General features: G+C 37.8%; 1 protein-coding gene and 1 pseudogene across 1 annotated transcript; one reads left to right on the top strand and one right to left on the bottom strand.

Annotated features, from left to right (window-relative positions):
* Positions 1-270: 270 nt before the first annotated feature.
* LOC133879271 (probable inactive purple acid phosphatase 1) lies at positions 271-12239 on the bottom strand (annotated as a pseudogene).
* Positions 12240-16807: 4568 nt separating this feature from the next.
* LOC133879270 (putative disease resistance RPP13-like protein 1) lies at positions 16808-21464 on the top strand. The gene has a single exon (XM_062317797.1). The coding sequence runs from the start codon at positions 17013-17015 to the stop codon at positions 21462-21464; it is 4452 nt and encodes a 1483-aa protein (XP_062173781.1). The 5' UTR covers positions 16808-17012.
* The last annotated feature ends 1844 nt before the right edge of the window (positions 21465-23308 follow it).

The raw sequence follows: 23308 nt of genomic DNA, 5'->3' as shown, positions 1-23308 counted from the left end.
TTTGTTTTGTTTTATTCTTTCTGCTCAAGTGATTCAGATAGTTTGTGTTCTTCTACAATGAACAGCCTCTCGATGCCATTGCCTTGGACTCGAGCTCAAATGTTCCAAAGCATGCTGCTAGCCTGTTGGATGAGAAAGAAATGTCAAGCAATTTTGATTCAAGTATAAGCATAAAGGAAGAAACCAAGGAATCCAGTATTACAGGAAAATGTACTGGCTCAAATTTATCTTTGAAGCTTCAACAGAAGAAATCAAATTATCCAGAAACAATTAAGGTCCACTCAGTCCCTTTTTGCTCGAATTTACATTAATGCATGATTCTCTGCAAATTTGTTCAAAAGTTTGAAAACTCCAGGTAAAGGTTTTCTGGATTTGAAGACATGATTCTCTCTCTCTGTTGACGGCCTCATCAACTGTCATCCCGGCGAAGCCAGTCATTATTAGTGAGACATCTACAAATATGGCACTCTGCTTTTTGATGATGCGGAAGTTGTCCTCAATTTTCCTCGTTTCAGCATTCACAAACTGTAAAATTGATGAAAACAGGTGAGACAAATTTTACACAAGTTCACAAATACAAAGAATGTCTTTCAGTGTGTTGTTGTATTACCATTCTACACTTCTAAGGCTTCACATTAAAGGTGTCAACTAATTGACATTATGGTCTTCCTAAGGGTTTCCTTTGTTCTATTCTGTTTTCTGTTCACTAAACAAAATCATTAACAAATTAATAACCAAGAACACAAAATATGTACTTACAAAACACTTAAAACTGTTACTTTCTCGGTCCACATTGAAGAGATAAGTAGCCTGCATAAGATGGGTGGATAATAAAGGAGCTCATGGGTGGTCAAGTCCCACGAACGAACTTAGCCAACATATGTTAATTTTAAGTTCAGACAAAATTACGAGTTTAGTTACTGCTTTAAGGGTGTCATTAGTGTGATTTTCATCTTTCTCTTTCTTTCTTTGCAATTATTTTTTACCATAATTAAGGCCTTAATTAAAGAGCATTAACTAGCTTCTTTATCATAATTGGGGCCTTAAAAGTTTCTTTTAATAAAATAAAACTTAATTATACTATTGCTATTTGGGGCCTAATTCTTTGGTGCCTTAGGCGATCGTCCATTCCTGCCCTGATATATACCAACTTTCCTTTGAATTTTTTGAATTACTATATCTTCTCTAGTCAGAGTTTGAGCATACAAACCTCAAAGTTTATCTCTTCCTTTGTTGCATGCACTCTTACATAACCAACTTAGAAATCCTTCGTAAGCTCCAACTGTTCACCTATTTAGGAACAATGACATTGAATTTAAAAGTTCACTTATCACAAACAAAGATAAATATGGGAAGAATTGAGATTTACTTACATGATCAGTTGTGAAGTTGTTCAAGGTGAAGCCAGCCATACCAATAACAACAGCCTGCACTGGAGCACTGTAATTGCTGTTATCATAGGTGTTGATGCGATTTTCATCTGCTGTAGGCATGGCCTTGTATTCCTCTTGATAAACTGCGCAGGTTCTCTCATAATTATGAACATGGCTGAAGAGAGCCAGATCCACCTTTATCATGTTCCTAACATAGTGTTAAAATGCAACCAAAAATGGCCTAAGTACTAATGATTTTGATTTGAGGAGCCAAAGGAGTTTACCTTATTGTCAATTAGTAATGGTTCTACAGCTTCAACGAATTTCTTATCCACACTGAAGACTCAATCTTTTGAAGTATACATGGGTTTGTGTCTACATTGACAATGAAGGCAATCATTTAATTAATATTTTAGCACTCCTCCCCACGTGTAATACTAGACAACATGTAGACTATTTTAATTGAAATATAGGATAAACAGTAAAATCAAGGTTTTAATTCAAGATTTCGGTCCTAATACTATGTTAGATCATCATTATTCAAAATTTTAAGAGGATAAAAAGTGATAAATGACCCATGTTGTGACAAATTGAGGCCACATTTCATAAAATAACCAGAAAAAAATAAAATAAAATAAAATAAAAAATTGAAAAAGAAATTGCCTATAAAAATTAACCAAGAAGTTTTTGATCTATCAACAGTGGCCATGTCCTTTTCCATCCATTCATATTGTAACAAAATTAAGGCCATGGAATAAGTAAGAGATAAACAAATATTTAGTAAATCCCAATTAATCTTGAAGGATATATTATTAGAAGAACCTGTTCTATCCTGCCTGCTCAGAATTTTCTGACCAGTCATGCTCGGTTGAAATTTTGGTGAACTGAACACTTGCTTGTTCTATGGAATACCATGACTTATCCTTTGCTTGGCTTGGCATTTGAAAAAATAAGTCTCATAAGGAACTCCATATTCTCCACCTGAATCAGTAGTAATGTATACTGACCCTGAGTCTACTTAGTCCCTGAAAAATAAAGAAAAAAAGAATAAATCATGCATATATATAGCTACTCACTCCATTTGTGGATCACTACATATGTTCTGTAATCATGCATGCCTGAAAGTGGCAGCCAATTCAAAATTTATCTTGTAGTTTTTTTGAGCATCATAAACAGATAGAAGAATTTTCCCACAACTGCTTCTCTAGTTACAACTCATTATCATTTATGCAAGTATCTGCATCCATACCAGCTAATAATTTGAAGAGAATTGGAGAAAAAACTAACGCTCATGGTTTCCAATAGCAATCATGTAAGCAACTTGGGAAGCAAATGGGGTTATCAGTTAAAGGAAAAAATCCCATTCTTCTAAGAATCCAATGGCATAACTTATGTCTCCAATATGGAAGATGGAGTCCACTTTTCCGTAGGCTACTTCATCAGTAAGAGCTCCAATCACAAAGAGGGATCCTGGCTATGTAAATCATAAAATTAAAAACATGGTCGTTACATTCCAGTTGCATCAGCTTAAATTTCTTCACTTTATTATTGTGGTGGTGGTTGTATGTTTTGAAAGGATGAATTAGGAAATCTGTTTTAGTAGCTTAACCAAAACAGTCTGCACTTTATTAGTATTTATAGAAAATTACAAGAGGTCTTTGACCAGTATACAAAGGAGAGATCCGGAGGTTAGATACAAACTTGAGAATGACAACGAAGTATTCCTAATCATATACACTAATCAGTCTGTGATTACAGAGAAGCAGAGGTATGGCTCGAGAGATTAGAGGCATGGTTTGAAGGCTGGTTGCTTGCTGAAAAACGTGCTGCAGATTTCAGTTGCATCGTTTTCTGTGAATGGTTGTTCTGCAGTGTTGATATGCTGCATAAATGGTTTGACAATGGGTGACTTGGGGCAGCAGATGACTTGTGAATGTGTTGCTGATCTGGATCAGCTTTGTGAAAGTGTTGCTGATCTGGTTTAGCCTTAACATGTTTCTTGAAGTTACTAGTATTAATTAGACAATTAAATTTACTCTTTCCTATCAGTTTATCTTTAAAGATAAGTGATAGTTAAATATGGCATAAGAGCAAATGTATTGAGTTCAAACATATGCAGTGATAAAAAATATGAGCTCAAACTCTCTAAAGACCATTGTTCTGATACAATGTTAAATTAATACTTATTTCAAAACTTTAAGCTTATAGGAAATTGAGGATTTAATAATTTAATTAATACAAGAAAATTAAGTTCATTTGATCCTCCAGCAGGCGGAGTCCGGAACTGGAATCGTTCACTCCAACCACCTGAATCACTTTGTATAAATAATAATAATAATAAACAGTTTGATGTCAATTGTAATAATAAGATCATTGGGGTAGTATTTTTTTTTTTTTGGATAAATTAAAACTTTTATAACCAAACACCAAGCATTACATCACTCCAGTAAAGACTGGATCTCTCCAAAAGAAAAACACAACTACTGAAACCAGTAGCAAAACAGAACTACAACATAAAGCAAGAGACAAACTACTGCATCAGCAAAAGACAAATTACAAGCTGCACCCAAACTACAACAGCAGCAACACGATACTGCTAAAAAAAACCGGGAACAAACACCAAATACGAAGGCTGTCCTCTAACTTCTGGTGGCTACTACCAGAAGAGAAATCACAGACTCCAGTTCTGTAGCAACGTGAATTTCTGCCTAGGGCAAAAAACAGACCCCGTAGCCAGGATCTTGTTACGAACATCCCATTTCACATTAGCGACAATAATTTCCTCAGATCTAGGGGTGTTGCCATGAAGTAGGCCATTGCGATGTCTCCATAGGTGATAGACCGTAGCAGCAAAACAAAGCTTGCACAAGCTAACAGCCAAATTTTTTCCCTTCAACTCAGAAGAAGACCACTCCACAACTTCATCCCAGACTAACTTAGGGTCAGAAATCAGACAGGAACCCATAACATCCCTCCAAATCCGACGGCTAACACAACACTCAAAAAACAAATGGTCTCGGCTTTCCTGACTTGCATGACAGAAAAGGCAATCTATACTTCCAGTGATACCCCAAGCACACAGTCTATCACGAGTAAGCAGGGCATTTTTAAATGTAAGCCACAAGAGGAAAGCATGTCTAGGAATAGCAAAATTGAACCAGACCACTCTCCACCAAGGAACAACCGGCTGTTTAGACCTTAAACTTTCCCAAGCATCAACACACTTGTAGATACCGCTTTTAGAGTTCCAAACAGGAACATCAACACCCCCTTCAACAATCAACTCTGACAGCCAAGTCTGAATGGCTGCAACATTATCGGACCGGGCACCAGCCCAGAACCATTCTCCATTCTGCATTATAGAAGAAACTTTGGCCTCCTTAGTGCTAGCAGCTTCATAGATAATCTGTGGCCCATATTTGTCTAATAAGCACCCATCAGGATGCCAGTGATCATACCAGAGGAAAGTAGTCCTTCCACCTCCAATTTTCACTCAGATAAATTGTTTAGCTAGATCACTCAGGTTAAGCAACTTCCTCCAACTCCACGGGCCACGGGTAGGGATTCGGGACAGCAACCTGCCAAATACTCCTACCCTTAAGCCAGAGGCCAAATATAGAATATTGTCATTAGACTAATTTATTTCAGTGGTGATGTCTACCTTAGGCAACATTGCAGCTATATATTTTTCTCCTTTAATCCCTACAAGCACTCATTAGCAGGTGAATACGCTTATTTGGGCAGGAACTACAGCTTCATTACATCAGAAAATGTCCCAAAAATATCCAAATTTCCAGATTACACTTGCTTTTTCATAAAAAACTGTTATGAATATGCTTTGTCCACTTACCTCTTTCTTGGTTGATGGATAATTTTAGCAGACAGATCAAACTTTGGTAGTGCACTTTTTTCTTTTTTCTTTTTTAATTTATTTTTTTATTTGTGTTCCTTTTTTTTTCTTGTCATTTTGAATTCTGTAATAAAAACTTGTTAAGAGTAATGTCATGCACAAAATTTAACAAACTACTGCCACCATTCACAGCACCATCTGACAAGGTTTATGTGTGTATGGGGCAGAGCAACTCTTCCTTCACCTCTGTTTTCTCTGTTTTCTGCAGAAAGTGAAGATCTGTCTTTTGTGTTTTAAACAGATTTGTGAGTATTATTTTCACTTTTCTTTTTATTTTTCCTAGTCACTTAAAAAGAGGCTGAATCGAGAGCCAGCAAAAATGAGATGCTATACTATACCTTCCATATCTATAGGAGAAGGCACTTGAAGGTTGAAGTCCTGTCATCACCGCTGAATGAATGAATCCTGGCTCATGCCAACCGAAGTTCTTGGATGGACTTGGTAGAGCTGCACCTATTCATTTCACAATCACGAAGCAAGTATTATGTAGAAGATGGATAGTCATGGTTGCAAGATAATTTCACCATTAAAGGGCACGTGTCTTACATGCTCAAGAGACACATAGACAGTTTCATAGACGGTATGAAGAATTTTCTCCAACCGAGTTTGGAGGAAATTTCCGTCCTATATTAAATGCATGGACAATAGTGGTTGTTCTCTGCATTCCAGCATGCAAAGCTACTAAAATCCTTGACATAGTATTTTGAATAGTAGAGAAAGAGATGACAGAAAGAATCAATCATAAATGTAGGAAATGGAAATGGGAGTAGCTCACTTTTCATATCATCTTGTGAAAATGTAGTAACTTCCGATGTCTGCATTTTTCCATTCCCATATTGTACTTGTTGAGGTGCCTTATCTCCACTAACCCATGTTATTGTCTTCTGCATCACCATACTAGTGTTCCAATCAGTTGCTAAGGGTGCATTGTTAGGAAATATATCTTATTTCCTCCAAGACCCGTGAGATGCGAATAATAAGAAGGAAGCAAAAAACAATCACACACGACACCAAGATTTAAGTGGTTCGGCTTAACAAGCCTACATCCACTGTTGGAGACGACCCGGAGAAATTCACTATCAAAAGATGGAGTACAAAAGGAACAGGGAGAAAAAACACTCAAAAAACCTAAAGCCCTAATACATCTGTATCTCACCCTCACACAAGAGAAAAATAACAATTGGAAACTCTGCAGTTTTTTTTTTTTTCTTCTCCCTACGCACTACACCAGGCGTTCTCCACCTCTCTTTTTCTCCTCTCTCTCTCTCTCACACTCACTGCCGTGAATTACATTAACTTTTGGCTGTATTTTACATGAAAGGGCTGCATCCCTTTTTATAATAGTCAAAGTCGGCAGAACAAAGGCTAATAAAGGCTTGTCCATTCTTGGCTTGGAGAGGGACTACAAGACCACCTCAACAAGGAAAAGCCACCTTGACCAAGAGAATGAGAAATAAGTAGGGCCCAAACTTGACTTGATGAGAAGACCAAGTCATAACACGTTAACAATCTCCCACTTGACTTGAATTCCATCAAGTCCCAAAAGCAAATCTCCTCAGGTCGTCTCCCCTACCTGTCCTCAAGCTTGAAGACCAACTGAAGCTGCGCACAGCTTCAGTTTCTCAACAGTCACACCTTTTGTAAACATGTCTGCTGGATTCTCTGTACCTCAAATCTTCTCAAGTATCAGCTGTTCGCTCTCCAGTAGTGAACGTATGAAGTGATACCTCAACTGAATGTGCTTTGTCCTTGAATGATACGCCGGGTTCTTCGCAAGAAAAATAGCACTCTGACTGTCACTGTGTAGAACGCTCTTCTCATTCTTCTTACCCAACTCATCCAAGAAACCCTTTAGCCAGACCATCTCCTTTCCGGCTTCTGTCACAACCACGTATTCAGCTTATGTAGTAGAAAGGGCCACAATTTTCTGTAACTTTGAGGCCCAGCACACCGTTGTACCACCCAGGGTATATACAAACCCTGTAGTACTCTTCCTGCTATCAACATCACCAGCTAGATCAGCATCCACGTAGAACTGCAGCTTCAAATCTACTCCTGTGAAGCAAAGGGACATATCTGAAGTTCCTCTCAGATATCGCAAAATCCACTTGACTGCCTCCCAATGCTGTTTCCCTGGATTCCCCATATATCTGCTCACAGCTCCCACTGCATATGCAATATCCGGTCTAGTGCAGACCATTGCGTACATCAAACTTCCGATAGCTGAGGCGTAGGGTACCTTGCTCATGTATGCCTTCTCCTGATCTGTCTTTGGTGACTGATCCTTGGTTAGTCTGAATTGACTTCCCAAGGGTGTGCTTACCGGCTTAGCTCTATCCATGCTAAACCTGTTGAGAATCTTCTTCACATACTCTGTTTGTGAAAGCTTCAGTGTACCATTAGCTCTGTCTCTAATGATTCTCATACCCAGGATTTGTTTTGCAGCTCCCAAATCCTTCATTGCAAACTGTGATGACAACTGTTTCTTCAAATTCTTGATCTCTTCCATACTGGACCCTACAACGAGCATATCATCCACATACAGCAGTAGGATGATATAAGAGTTCTTAAAACTCTTAATATAACAGCAGTGATCTGCATTGCACCTCGTAAACCCAGCAGAGTCCATGAAGCTGTCAAACTTCTTGTACCATTGTCTTGGAGCTTGTTTTAAGCCATACAAGCTCTTCCTCAGATTGCATACCTGACTTTCTTTCCCCTGCACTGTGAATCCCTGTGGCTGCTTCATGTAGATATTTTCCTCCAAATCGCCATGAAGGAATGCTGTCTTCACATCTAACTGCTCAAGATGTAGATTCTCTGCTGCCACAATTCCTATTACCAGTCTGATGGTTGTCATTTTCACCACTGGTGAAAATATGTCGGTGTAGTCAATACCTTCCTTTTGCTGAAAGCCCTTGACAACCAATGTCGCCTTGTAGCACTTGCTATTATCATGCTCACCCTTTATTCTGTACACCCACTTGTTATGTAAAGCCTTCTTACCTGCTGGCAACTCAGTCAGCTCCCATGTCTGGTTAGTCATCAATGAGTCCATCTCATCTTTCATGGCTAACTCCCACTTGGTTGAATTTTCAACCTGCAAGGCTTCATCATATGTCTCTGGCTCACCGCCATCTGTCAACAGAATATAGAACAAGGAGGGTGAATAACGCTGTGGAGGTCTAATGGTTCTAGCAGACCTTCGGACAGCCGTTGTAGGTGTTCCTTACTCAATCTGTTGTTCTTCAGTTTCTTCAACTTCAGGATCTTGTTCAGCTTCTGGATCCTCATCAACTTCTAAATTTCTTCTTTGAGCTGCATCATTAGAAATCTCATCCAAGCTGATAAAATCAGGCTTCTCAACCTCTGACTCTGCATTGACTGTTTTTGCATTCGAACCGTCCTTGTACACAACCATTTCATTAAAAGTAACATTCCTACTTCTAATGATCTTCCGGTTATGATCATCCCAAAACCTATACCCGAATGCCTCATCCCCATAGCCAATGAAATGACATTTCTTAGACTTAGCATCTAACTTGCTACGAGCATCAGATTCAGTGTAAACATATGAAACACAACCAAAAACTTTTAAGTGAGAAAGATTTACCTTCTTTCCACTCCAGGCTTCTTCAGGTAGTTTGTGGCCCAGAGGAACGGAGGGTCCTCTATTTATCAAATAAGCAGCAATGCTCACTGCATCTGCCCAGAAGGTTTTTGGCAACCCAGCATGCAACCTCATACTCCTTGCACGCTCATTGAGGGTTCTGTTCATACGCTCCGCGACGCCATTCTGTTGTGGTGTCCCTGGGATAGTTTTCTGCATCTTAATCCCATTTACCGCGCAAAACTGTTTAAATCCCCCGTCTTCATATTCTCCTCCATTGTCTGATCTTAGACACTTCAATTTCAGACCAGTTTCCGTCTCTACCATGGTCTTCCACTTCTTAAAAACTTCAAATACATCAGATTTTTGCTTTAAGAAGTAAATCCATACCTTTCTGCTTGAATCATCTATGAATGTGATGTAGTACCGCGAGCCTCCAAGAGATGCCACTGGAGAGGGACCCCACAAATCCGTGTGTACCAACTCCAACTTCTCAGGCTTCGGAGTTCTGCCAACATTCATGAAACTTACCTTTTTCTGCTTCCCTAGGATGCAGTCTTCACACAAATCAGATTCAACTGACTTCAGTTCTGGTAGTTTCCCCTTTGACAGCAACACCTTCATCCCTTTTTCGCTCATATGCCCAAGCCTTAGGTGCCATAGTTTAGAGTCACCTTTTGCAACTGCAACTGCAACTGTATCTCTCGAATTAGTAGTCAAATAGAGAGTACCTATTTTATATCCTCGAGCCAAGAGTCTGGCTCCCATGCATACTTTCCACTGACCACCGTGAAATTTTATGGCATGCCCTTCTTCGTCAAGTTGTCCTACTGAAATCAGGTTCTTCTTCAGCTGTGGGACGTGTCTGACCTTTTGTAGCTTCCATACCGAATCGCTGTGGACTCTGATGTGAACATCGCCCATGCCCACTATATCCAGAGGCGTTCCGTCAGCCAAGTACACTTTCCCGAAATCTCCAGCAACGTAGTTTTCGAGTACTTCACGGATCGCAGTGGTATGAAAAGAGGCTCCCGAGTCCATGACCCAAGAGTCAAAAGGACTGTCAACAGAGAGAATTAGTGCATCTTGTATTTCTTCTGTTGCCACAACGTTTGCGGAGTCGTTACCAGTCTTCTTCCTTGGTTCTTTACAATTTTTCTTGAAGTGGCCAGTCTTGCCACAATTCCAACACTCTAGTTGTCGTCCAGATTTGGATTTGCTTATACCCTTTCTGGATTTTGATCTACCCCCGCCAGAGTTTCTGTCTTGTACTCTACCTCTAGTCTCGAGGTTTAGGGCTGCACCAGAAGTCGAGGTTTCACCGGCGTCTTTTCTCCGAACTTCCTCGCTTAGAATCAAATCCCGTATGTCTTCATAACTTAGTTTGCTCTTCCCTGCAGAATTGCTCACAGCCATCCGCACAGCTTCCCAGCTATTTGGCAACGACGCCAACACAATCAAAGCACAAATCTCATCATCAAAATCAATATCTACTGAGGATAATTGATTTGTGATGGTGTTGAACTCGTTGAGATGATGTGCTACCGAGGCTCCTTCAGCCATCTTTAGGTTGAACAACTTCTTCATCAGGTGCACCTTGTTGTTTGCCGACGGTTTCTCATACATACTTGACAAAGCCGTCATCAGACCTGCAGTGGTCTTCTCCTTCACAACATTGTGTGCTACCGATCTTGACAACGATAACCTGATAACTGCCAAGGCCTTTCGATCAAGTAGGGCCCAATCGCTATCGTATATATCGTTTGGTTGCTCCCCCAAAAGAGGCAGATGTAGTTCCTTCCCATAAAGTACATCTTCGATCTGCATCTTCCAATATGCAAAATCTGTGCCATCAAATTTTCTGATTCTTTCTGCTTTTCCATCTTCTCCTGCCATCGCTCCCATTCGAACCAAAAGCTCTGATACCAGTTGTTAGGAAATATATCTTATTTCCTCCAAGACCCGTGAGATGCGAATAATAAGAAGGAAGCAAAAAACAATCACACACGACACCAAGATTTAAGTGGTTCGGCTTAACAAGCCTACATCCACTGTTGGAGACGACTCGGAGAAATTCACTATCAAAAGATGGAGTACAAAAGGAACAGGGAGAAAAAACACTCAAAAAACCTAAAGCCCCAATACACCCGTATCTCACCCTCACACAAGAGAAAAATAACAATTGGAACTCTGCAGTTTTTTTTTTCTTCTCCCTACGCACTACACCAGGCGTTCTCCACCTCTCTTTTTCTCCTCTCTCTCTCTCTCTCTCTCACTCACTACCGTAAATTACATTAACTTTTGGCTGTATTTTACATGAAAGGGCTGCATCCCTTTTTATAATAGTCAAAGTCGACAGAACAAAGGCTAATAAAGGCTTGTCCATTCTTGGCTTGGAGAGGGACTACAAGACCACCTCAACAAGGAAAAGCCACCTTGACCAAGAGAAGGAGAAATAAGTAGGGCCCAAACTTGACTTGATGAGAAGACCAAGTCATAACACGTTAACATGCATTTGGTCGTGTGATTTTGTAGGTCAAAAGTGTGTTTTAGACAAATTCGTAGAAGAAGAGTGCTTTTGAAAAAAAAAAAAAAAATGACAGTTTGACTATAGGGAAGGGGGTGTATTTTTAAAAGTGAAATGTTATATACTACATCATTATCCCACTGTTAGTATACTAACATGACAGAGTGTCGTACCCCTTAGATCAAACCTTGTTAAAAAAGAAATATTTAATAGTTACTAGACTCTACCACCCGTCAACATAGTGGGAGAAAAGTGAGATGTTTGTGTGGTGTATAGAACTTCTCTTTTACAAAACGCAAGATTTTAGAATAATGCTAGAAACCACATTTTTTATTCTACAAATATCACATCATGCCAACATAGTTGTCCTAACTAACCTTTTAATCAATTATAGTTAAAAATAAATAAATAATAAAAAAAAATCCAACGGTTAGCTAGGACTGACACGTAAGCATTGCAGAATGAAAATATGATTTCTAGCATTACTCACCACTTTTAAAGGTCAAATAGCAATTTAAAAGGTCAAATTGCGATTTTATCAAAATCATAATTGTGCTTTTATTAATTGGGTTTTGAAATTGCTATTTTTTCAAATAGCACGATTTGAAACTGCTAAACTAAATAGACATGGGTAATCTTTTTATTTTAATTTGTTAGATGACATAGATCGATGTATGGATTCCAATGGTTTTGATTTGGTTTTCTCTATGTAAATAAAACCAAAAAAGTTTCATCGGAAAAAGGTTTGTTGCTTACCAATGTTCCGGTTGAATCTATGCTTGATAGATGTCCATATAATGGGTGTTTTTTATTAGAAAAATTTATTTAAACTTACATATAGTAATAAATGCATTATTTAATCTTGCATATAGATTTAGATAGTAATTAAAAACGCTTATTACCTCATATGCGGATAGCAGATAATAACCACAATAACTGTGCGAATGTCGATAGTAATTATATAACGAAGATGCGGATGCGAATGCTAAGAACCGAGTATGCATTTTCACCCATACTAAGAATAAGCTATAATATCATTGTGATGAGCAAGTTGCATGCTCTTAAAACTGTGGAATAGTAATCGGCAATTTGCTCTTTATTTATTGCATCGGAATGAACAATGTACCCAAAAAATATGGTAGGCAGGTCGGTCGTCGGCCTTAAAACTATTGCCCAGAAAAAAATAAAATAACTAAATATTTCATTGGTACTTGCATTTTAAGCCATTTTAAATTTAGTACCTGAATTTTATTTTTCATTAGGATTATGTATATCTTTTCCAATTAGGATTTCTTTTCATTTTCCTTGTTAAATTAGAAAGTACCTAGCCTATATAAAGGCATCTAGTCTTTGTTATTTTTCAATCAAGTTTTGAAGTATTAATTAAATTTAAGTCTTTCAAAGTTATTTATGTGTTTGCTTATTTGGGGTAATTATGATATTTTTCTTCCTTATTTGTTATTTTCTCTTTTTCTGAATTCTCTTTTCAATCTTCAATTTTTAGTTTTTACTTCTATCATACGTTGTCAGAATAATTTTAGTTCTGCCCGACGTTATTAACCTACCTTTTCTCTCCAGCTCTTCACTTCCCAACTGCTTTCTCCATCCCTCTCAACTTGATACTCTAGGTCGTGCTGGAAAATTAACTTGTCGCCTTCAAAAGAAACTTATTGGAAAGTGTAAAACAGAACATGAAATTAGAAGCCTTGAATTTAAGGAGTGTTTCATTAATCATTTTTTCCATCATAATTACGAAACTTGTCTATTCGATCAACTGTTATGAAAAGCGCATCTATAGTAAGAGGTCACCCTCATGGCCAGTTTGGGGGTGGCCGAACCACCTACATGGCCCTTGAGGGTGGCTGAGCTACCCCCAAGGGCCAAAGAGGAAAAAATAAAAAAAATTATGGTGTTTGGCCCTTAGGGGTAGCCGAACCACCCCCATGGCCCTTAAGAGTTGCCGAGCTAGCCACCTCCAAGGGCTAAAGAGAAAAAGAAAAGAAAAAAAAAAAAAATTGGGGTGTTTGGCCCTTAGAGGTGGCCGAACCACATCTTCCCAAGAGCTAAAGAGGTGGTTCTCCTACCTCCAATGGTCAAACTATCTTAATTCTTAATTTTTTATTTTTTATTGTCCTTTGACCCTTGGGAGTAGCCAAACCACCCTATGGGCCCGGAGGTGGTTTGACCACCCTTCTTCTAGTTTTTTTTTTTTTCAATTTCTTTTTTTTGTTTTTAATATATATATATATATATTTGAACAAAAAATTAAACAGAGGTATTATCTTAATCTTTTCTCATAGCATAAGTATCATATATATGTAATAAAAAATAAAGCACAAAAAAAAAAAAATAGAATTTTTTTTTTTCTTTTTTTTTTTTTTTTTTTTTTCTTTCTAATGTGAGTGTAAACGGATTGAATGAGGGAGGTTTAAAATTGGAACTTGCACACGACCTCTTTTCTGTTCAAAGTGACAGATAAGTGGACAGAATGTACCAAGTGCTAATTGTTGAATAGATTGGGAGGCCATCCACATATTTTTACATTGTACGCCAGAATGCTAAATAGTAGATACTTTAGGGGTTAAAATATAATTTTCGCAACTATATTATATTATTTGATAAGAAGAATAATATTTTTATTTTTCATTTGAGCACCACCACCAATGGGTCTCTCCCAGTAATGGCCGGAGGGGCATGAAGGAAGGTAATTGGAAAGAGTTGAGCAAAATTATAAGCTCTCTTTTGGTATCATCACAAAAGATTACTGATCAAGGGTCAATATGGCCCCTAAAATTTTAAAAATTTGTAATAATCTTCACATGTATTCTCTATTACTGGCGAGACTGTTTGTTTGTTTGTTTTTTTTTTTTTTTAATTGATTTAAGACTGTTTGTTCTTGGGTTGGTGTAATTGAGTTTATTCAAGTCACTCCAATTAACTTCTCCAATTATACGTACTTAACTTATAGAATTTTTGAATTAATTAAACGTCATCAATTACACAAAAATCCGGTGTCGGTGTTTGAACCCAGCTGAAGTGGTGGCGCATGGGACTAATGCAAAAATTTTGTGGTGGCACGTGGGAGGCTCTTTGGGCGCGTACTCTCTACTGACAGGTAAATCCGTCTGTCTCTCATCCTAGATATAGTGTCCACGTGTAAAAAGGACTGATCGGAGCGACGCATAGAGTGTTCTCTAACGGAAAAAGAAACTGTTTAGCACATGAGGATGCTGTAGTACCTTCCCAATATACTAGACACAAACTTGTTTTGATACATTGTTAATTTCTATGTAAAAGAAAATAATTGTTGTGTTGGTTATATGTTAAAATAAGAAGAAGAAAAAATTAATTATTAAAATAGTCTAAATAGATGTGTTTGGTATCATGTTCTTGTTCAATTTTTTTTTTTTTTTTTTTCTTTCAAAATTTACAATTAAATTTGTAAAACCATATGACATGAATTTGCATATCTCCAATACGGAGATTAATTAGAAATGTAAAAGAGAATAAATCATTTTTTTTTAATGGCAAAAAAAAAAAAAAATTACAAATTCTACACCTCTCAAATTCGGGGGGGGGGGGGGGGGGGGGGGGGGGGGGGGGAAATCGCTCTTCCAGTAAAAATGAGCCTATAATGTCGATTTGAATACATCGTGCAGAATTTTTGATAATCTGTTTTAGAGGTTTGAAGAATAAAATCTAATCCAATGAATTTGAAGACAAAAGACAAAGCATTGGGTGAAGAGAAAGAAGGGTAGTCTACTCATCAACAGCTCTATTCACGTGTAGACCTCTTTGTGTGAAATCATAGCCTATAACAAATATAATATCATAGTGATGAGCAAGTTGCTCTTAAAACTATGGAAAAGTAATCGGCAATTTGCTCTTTATTTATTGCATTTGAATGAACAAGCCAAAAAATATGGTAAGATGGTCGGTCGTCGGCCATAAACTATTGCCCAGAAAAAATAAAATTAAAATTAAAAATAATGAATGACAAGAACGGTTCATTATTTTAAGATTCTTGAAGAAGAAGCCAAAAAGCAGAGCATGTTGGGTTGAGTTTTTCAATAAAAATTTATATCTTTTAAAAATAAAATAATCAGAGTTATGGGTGCAACTGTGCAAGTGGGTGGGAGGATAATAATGATACTAAAAAAATAAAATAAAGTAAGCCAATCGAAAAGAATCCAGCAAGACTGTCCCTACTCCTGATTCCTGAAGCTTTCTTCAAGCAAGCATCACTCAAATAAGTTTAATAAACTGTTAGAGAACAAAAACACAATTTACAAATACGAGATATTTATAATGACTGGCATTGTTTATTAATGTTTTTCTTTTCCTCTTTTTTTCTTTTGTTTTTAAAATAAAAATACTAACGAATAACTAAAAATGTAAAATACTCATAAAATATTTAAAATTATTTTCACTTTTATATCACATTAGATTTTTTTTAAAAAAAAACAAAAAACAAAAAGCATACTCCAAAACACATTAGCTGTTTTTATCCTTAAAAATAAAATAAAATAATAAACAATGTAAATCAAACAAGAAGGAAAAGGAATAGAGCAATTTCGAGGACATTGATTTAGAAGGAACGATCAAGTGCACGTATAATAAATTTAAATTCCTTCAATTTTTTTTATAATAAAAAACTCATCTAAAAATATATTCTTGTTAAGTGGTTAGCTACTTGTTTGATTGAAAATACTGTTTAAATATTTCAAATAAATCTAGCAAATTGATATACGTACATGCAAAGTATGGGTATAGGACATTTGTTAAACTTTTATTTCCCTTTGTTTTTTATTCTAAAAACAAAAACATTAACAAATAATCTAAACACAAAATAGTCAAAATTATTTTCACTTTTATATCACATTATAACACCTTTAAAAACACATTAACAATCAAAACCATTAACTTAGGCATGAAAGATCCACTGTCCTTTTGTCTTAGGAGCAAACAGGCTTTGTATTGATCATAATTGTCGGTGGTTTTGTTAGTGTAAATGCTCTGTAATGGATGAGCTGAAGCAACGAGGAAAAACTTAATTGTAGTTCATTGGAGATCTGATATTTCTTGTGATGATGTTTATTTTAGTTCTTTCCTATACAAATGCTTGAATGTTTAGTTATGGTTATTTGGGGTTGAATTTTAAAGTAATTGAGAATTTATTAGTGTGGCATGTTCAAATGTGCAAAACCAATAGCCTAAAAACAGCCCTACAACTACAAGCGGAGCGGTGCTGATGAACTTTATTGGATTGTGGAAATCTTTTTTTTCTTTGATTCTTTTTTTTTTTTCTTGGTAGAAACTAGAAAGAGAGAGATCTTTGGATTCCGTTTGTTCCTTGAATGTGGCCCTTTATGGTGGACTCCACTCAAAATAGAAAGCTGAGTTGTTGAAGAAAAGCATGCACATGCTCAGCCCCCACAAACGTCCCATCTCCTTCTTACCAGTTTGAACTTCTTGCAATTTGCAACTTTTGAGACTCCTCAAGCTTTCACACAAGAAACCAACTACTTCTGCGTTTCAGACCTTCGCTATCTTTGCTTCCCTTCTGATTCATTCCTTTCAACAAAGAAAGCCATGGCAGAGCTCTTACTTGGTGCCGTCCTCCCAGTTCTGGTCGAGAAATTGCTGTCTCAGGATTTGCTGGACTTTGCAAGTCGATACAAGGGACTTGGAAAAAAGCTGGGCAACTGGAAGGAAACGCTGTCAGGAATTCAGGCACTGCTTGATGATGCAGAGGAGAAGCAACATACTAACAGGGCGGTGAAACGTTGGCTGGATGATCTCAGAGACTTGGCTTACGATATAGAAGACATACTTGACGAGTTCGACACAGAAGCTTTGCTATGTAAATTGAGGGGAGAAAATCAGGGCAGCACAAGTAAGGTACGGAACCTCATCCCTGCTTGTTGTACTGGTTTGACTCCACATGCTCTTAAGATCAACATTCGTCTGGAGTCAAAGATCACAGACATTACTGATCGATTCAACGTTCTCTTGATGCAAGAAACTAATTTGAGATTGAAAGAAACTGCTGATGGGAAGTCACATAGGAAAACAGGGACAGTGCTAGCGCCAACTTCTCTAGTGACTGAACCTCATATTTATGGCAGGGATGAAGATAAAGAGGTTGTACTTGAATTGTTGCTGAGTGAAAAATGTAGGGATGCCCAACTCTCTGTGATTCCTATACGTGGTATGGGGGGTATAGGAAAGACAACTCTTGCCAAGTTTGTATTTCATGATAAAAAAGTACAAAGCTTTTTTGATCTAAAAGCATGGGCATGTGTTTCTGAAGATTTCGATGCTATTAGAGTCACAAAAACAATTTTGGCATCGGTCACCTCTGAAAATTTTGGTGACAATGATCTGAATTTGTTGCAAGTCAAACTAAAAGAGACACTGAAAGGGAAGAAGTTTCTTGTAGTTTTGGATGATCTTTGGAATGAAAACTACGATAGTTGGACTATCCTACTTGCTCCTTTCTTAGAAGGGGCTCCGGGAAGTGCGATTGTCATCACAACACGTAATCAGGGAGTTTCATCAACAACAAGATCCCTTCAAGAGTACCATTTGAAAGTGTTGTCAAATGAGGCATCTTTGTCTTTATTTACCCAACATGCACTAGGGGCAAACAATTTCAGTGCACATCCAAATCTTAAAGATATTGGTGAAAAAATCGTTGAAAAATGTAAAGGCTTGCCTTTGGCAGCAAAGACCCTCGGAGGCCTCTTGCGCACTAAGTTGGACCGTTACGAGTGGGAAGGTGTTTTAAAGAGCAAGATATGGGATATACCAGAGGAGAGGAGTGCAATTGTTCCAGCTCTTATGTTGAGCTATTACCATCTACCTTCACATTTAAAGAGATGCTTTGCGTATTGTTCAATACTCCCCAAAGACTATGAATTTAAGGAGAAGCAGCTGGTTTTGTTATGGGTGGCAGAAGGTCTAATTCAGCCACAAGGAGATCATAAGCAAATGGAAGATTTGGGTAGTCAACATTTTCGTGATCTATTGTCGAGATCTTTTTTTCAACAATCAAGCATGAAGAAATCAAAATTTATAATGCACGATCTTATCAATGATTTAGCCCAATGGGTTGCAGGAGATATATGCTACAGAATGGAGGATAGAATCGAGGGCATCAACAAAAGAGAATTTCCCATCAAAGTTCGGCATTTGTCTTATCTGGGTGATCGTTATGATGGCCCTAAAAAGTTTGAGGTTTTTTCCAAACTCAAATGTTTACGTACCTTCATGCCTCTTATGCTACCTAATAGGGGGTCGTGTTATTTGACTCATGATGTTTCTCTTAAATTGTTGTCGAAATTACCGTGTTTAAGAGTGCTCTCTTTGAGTGGTTACTGCATAGTTGAGCTACCGGATTCAATTGGTGATTTGAAGCACCTACGGTATCTTGACCTCTCTTACACTCGAATTAGAGGTTTGCCTGAATCAACAACTACTCTCTGCAACTTACAAACATTGATATTGAAAAGTTGTTCTTATCTAGAGGAATTGCCTTCAAATTTGGGGAACCTGGTCAACTTGCGCCACCTCAACATTCTTAATGCAGATAAACTGGAAAGAATGCCTCCTCAAATAGGTAAATTAACTAGTTTGCAGACATTGTCTAATCTAATTATGGGAAAAGGCAATTGCTTCCCGTTAAAAGAGTTAGGTTCTTTGTTGCATCTTCGAGGGACGCTCATCATCTCAAGATTGGAGAATGCTATTGAACCCAGGGATGCATGCGATGCAAAGTTAATTGAAAAGCCCGGTCTTACCGCTTTGTGCTTGGAATGGAGTTTCGATGTGGATGATTCACAAGATAGAAAAAGCGAATTAGATGTATTGAACATGCTACAACCAAACGATGCTTTGGAAGAGCTCACTATCAAGCACTATGGTAGTACAAAATTTCCAACTTGGTTAAAAGGTCATTCATTTCCTCATATGGTGCTCCTAAGGATTGAAAACTGTAAAAAATGCACATCATTGCCACCAGCGAGCCAACTACCTTCACTTAAACACCTTTTCATTGAAGGCATGGCTAGTGTAAAGAATGTTGGTGATGAGTTTTATGGGAGTAGTTGCTCACAACCTTTTGAATCCTTAGAAACTTTGTATTTCGAGAATATGGAAGAGTGGGAGAGCTGGAGCCCTAATGGAGAGTTCCCACACCTGCATGAGCTTTCTATCAAAAATTGTCCAAAGCTGTTGGGGAATTTACCAAACCACCTTCCCTCATTACAAAATGTTGTTATAGAAAGATGTAAGCAGTTGGTGGTTTCAATTTCAAGTTTTCCGGAGCTTTGCAAACTAGAATTTGAGAATTCGAAAGGGGTGGTGCGCAAAAGTAAGGTGGAGTTCTCCTCACTAAACTCTAAGTCTCTTTCAAGAATTTCGGACTTTACATGTCCAAGAGAAGGGTTTATGAATGTAGAATCTCTGAGGATTGCAAATTGTGAGGAGCTAACGCCTTTCTGGTCAAATGATGTGGGACTACTAAAACCCCTCCCCCGTCTTAGTTGTATGAAGGTTATTGACTGTCAAAAACTAGTTTCTTTGGTGGCAGAAGACGTAAAAGAGCAACCACAACAGGGTATGGCATCCACACGCAATGACACGAATTCTTTACCCAAGGCATTGATGTACAACAACAAATGTCTTGAGCGTATTCGTATTGAAGAATGTGATTCGCTGACACACATTGCAACTTGCCAACTACCTCCAACTCTAAAACGGCTAGAGATATGGAATTGCAAGAATATACGGATTTTGCTGGACGAGGATGATATCAACAGTTGCAGTAGCAGCACATCTCTTCTTGAGGACTTGACTATTTTCAATTGTCCATCCCTCAAATCCTTAACATCCAGCGGAGAATTGCCTGCAACACTTAAAGACATCGATATTTCGGATTGCCAAATGCTGGAGTCAGTGGCGAAAAGCTTCCATCAGAACTCTTCTCTCGAAAAAATTGACATTGAGAGTTGTGAAAACCTTAAATCCTTAACGGACGAAGGATTGCTCCCATGCAACCTTAGAGAGCTGAGTATTTTCGATTGTGGGAAAATGCGGGCCCTACCCAACTGCATACACAGCATCACCTCTCTTCGAGAATTGACGATAGAAAAATGTCCAGGTGTGGAATCCTTTCCTGGCGAAGGCTTTCCCACTAACCTAACATCACTTGAAATCATAGATTGCGACATCACTGAGGCCTTGCTTGAGTGGGGGTTGCAAAAGCTTACCTCTCTTCAATATCTTCGATTTGGAGGTGGATGTCCGCATCTTTTGTCATTTCCAGAAATGACGTTGTCTGCCTCTCTAACCAGCCTCTACATCAGAAACTTGCCGAATTTGGAATACTTATCTTCAGAAGGCTTTCGATACCTCTCATCTCTTAAAACACTAGAAATTGGTTGGTGCGAAAAGTTGATGTCCTTTCCAGATGATGGTCTGCCTGCCTCTCTAACCAGCCTCCACATCAGAAACTTGTCGAATTTGAAATATTTATCTTCCAAAGGCTTTCGATACCTCTCATCTCTTAAAACATTAAGAATTGATTGGTGCGAAAAGTTGATGTCCTTTCCAGATGATGGTCTGCCTCCCTCTCTAACCAGCCTTCACATCAGAAACTTGCCGAATTTGAAATACTTATGTTCCAAAGGCTTTCGATACCTCTCATCTCTTCAAAAACTAAGAATTGGTTGGTGCGAAAAGTTGATATCCTTTCCAGATGATGGTCTGCCTCCCTCACTCTTGGATCTTCGCATCGTTTGCTGTGAAATGTTCACATCCTTTCCGAAGGATGGTCTGCCTCCTTTGCTCCAGCAACTTCATATTGCAAACTGTCCTCTGCTGAAAAGACACTGCAAGAAAGATCAAGGACGAGAGTGGTCCAAGATAGCCCACATCCCTCGCGTTGAAATTGATGTTAGGCTCATCTATGACCCAGAACCAGAAGAGCAGAATGAGCCCATGCATCAAAACCTCCTAGAGAATATTTTTTCTTGGCCGTAAGACAACTATTTGGTTGGGGCTCTTCTTTGATTTCCAATGCATTCATGGTTTCCAAACCCGGAATGGGAGGCTTTTTTGATTGTCTTCTAAATGTTTGCGTTGGAAAGACCCTCTTGCTGCTGGTCTTGTTGGTTTGGTGAACGTGCAAGTATTCTTGTTGGAGTTGATGGCATCCTAAATGTTTGTTAAAATGCCCAAGTGACCAAGCAGAGAGAGAAGGCTCTCGACAATTGAGTTTTTCATTACTAATTGCCATGTTGCTGATCATTTGAAAAAGGTATGTGACTGGATATTTTCTTCTTTGTACTGTTTCCTCCTCAATCAAAGAATACATTAATGGACACTAGAATAGTAATCATTTTTCTAGTGAACTGAGATTGGTGAAATGTTTTTTGTGAGTAGTTTTGTTGAATAAATAACATCTTATTTACATGGGTCACTGTCTCTGTAATCATATTGGTGGGAAAAGAGTATTGATTAACTAGCTTGTAGTTTATATGACATATTCTAATATGCATTTGATTTTTCATTATATCATATTTTGAAAAATTTAGATACAAACAAGTGAGTAATGTTACATACTATCATTTTATTCTCTAAAGTTGATGTGCATTTTAAAATCATCATTGAATTTCGGATAGATCATTGTTGAATTGTGTGTGTGTGTGTGTGAGAGAGAGAGAGAGAGAGAGAGAGAGAGAGAGAGAGAGATTGAACAAACAATAAGTTCTATTTGAGAGACTCTGCATATTCTGTTTATATTTGTTTGTGTGAAAAGTTATGATTGTCATTGGTTTTTTAGATCACCCTGACGTTTTTCGGTGTTAAATTGCAGATTGTAAGAGGTGTGGACTTAAGATGGTGATATATATCCTCGAGGGTGACCAAAATTCTTTCAAAGCTGCTGATAGCCAGGTTTCTTTTTACCATATATGTAAATGTTGTGTGGGAGGTTGAACATTGTCCTGTATATCGTTGTAATATATCATGATCACTTTGTGACGATTTAATTTCTCCCTCCACTCCAAAATGAATTTCTTGGTTTTAAATCAAGCAATTTCGAATGAAGAATGGTTGCATTACTCAAAACGACTTTCCCAATATCATAGGTGGCCGGGCACACAATTTTCAGTTTTAGATTTATGCTTCTATTTAAGCAAGTGTTGTGGTATTGTAGAAATAATTGGGGAACTTGATTAATAATAATTTCAGCGTATTATGGGTTAATGGTGAAACTCCTAGAAGGCCTATTTCTTTGTTATTCATCTTCTTGTTTTGATTTTCTCTTTATTTTCTGGAGTTTAGATCCTATTCTCGGTCACCATTCTACCTCTTTCAAGCCCCTATAAATCTGTAAATCTGTTTGTAAGCCCTACCAATCAGCACTGTGAGTCCCCATTAATATGTTATTGTTCACAGTTCCACCCCCAATGCCCTTTTTATTTTATTTTTTGGGTGAGTCATGAAGTCATAGAATTACTTTCGTCTTGAGGGATTTGATGTGCAGAGAACATGAATGGATCTTTTTACGTTGATTTTTTATTTATTTATTTATTTTTAAACTTTATAATAGCAAGTCAATGAGTGCAGTTTGAAAGAGTATTTGCTTAAGGACTATCATAGCAAAACAGAAAGCTTTATTTGGTAATGTTGCTTATACGAGACACAAGTGCACGAGAATGTTGGACGTTTGGATGACTTGAATCTAGTAGAGGTGTTAGAGGATAGAGAAATGCTAGAAATACAATTAGTGCATTACCCAAGACACATTTGGGTGGGACCCAATGTGTGGTAAATAAAATGCTCTATAAACAAAATGCAGTTCACTGGTTTTTGGTCAATGC

This window comes from Alnus glutinosa, chromosome 10 (genome assembly GCF_958979055.1).
Source record: "Alnus glutinosa chromosome 10, dhAlnGlut1.1, whole genome shotgun sequence".
In the NCBI taxonomy this organism is placed as follows: Eukaryota; Viridiplantae; Streptophyta; class Magnoliopsida; order Fagales; family Betulaceae; genus Alnus; species Alnus glutinosa.
The sequence above is the reverse complement of the archived record's forward strand: the minus strand, read 5'-3'. Positions and strand labels throughout refer to the sequence as shown.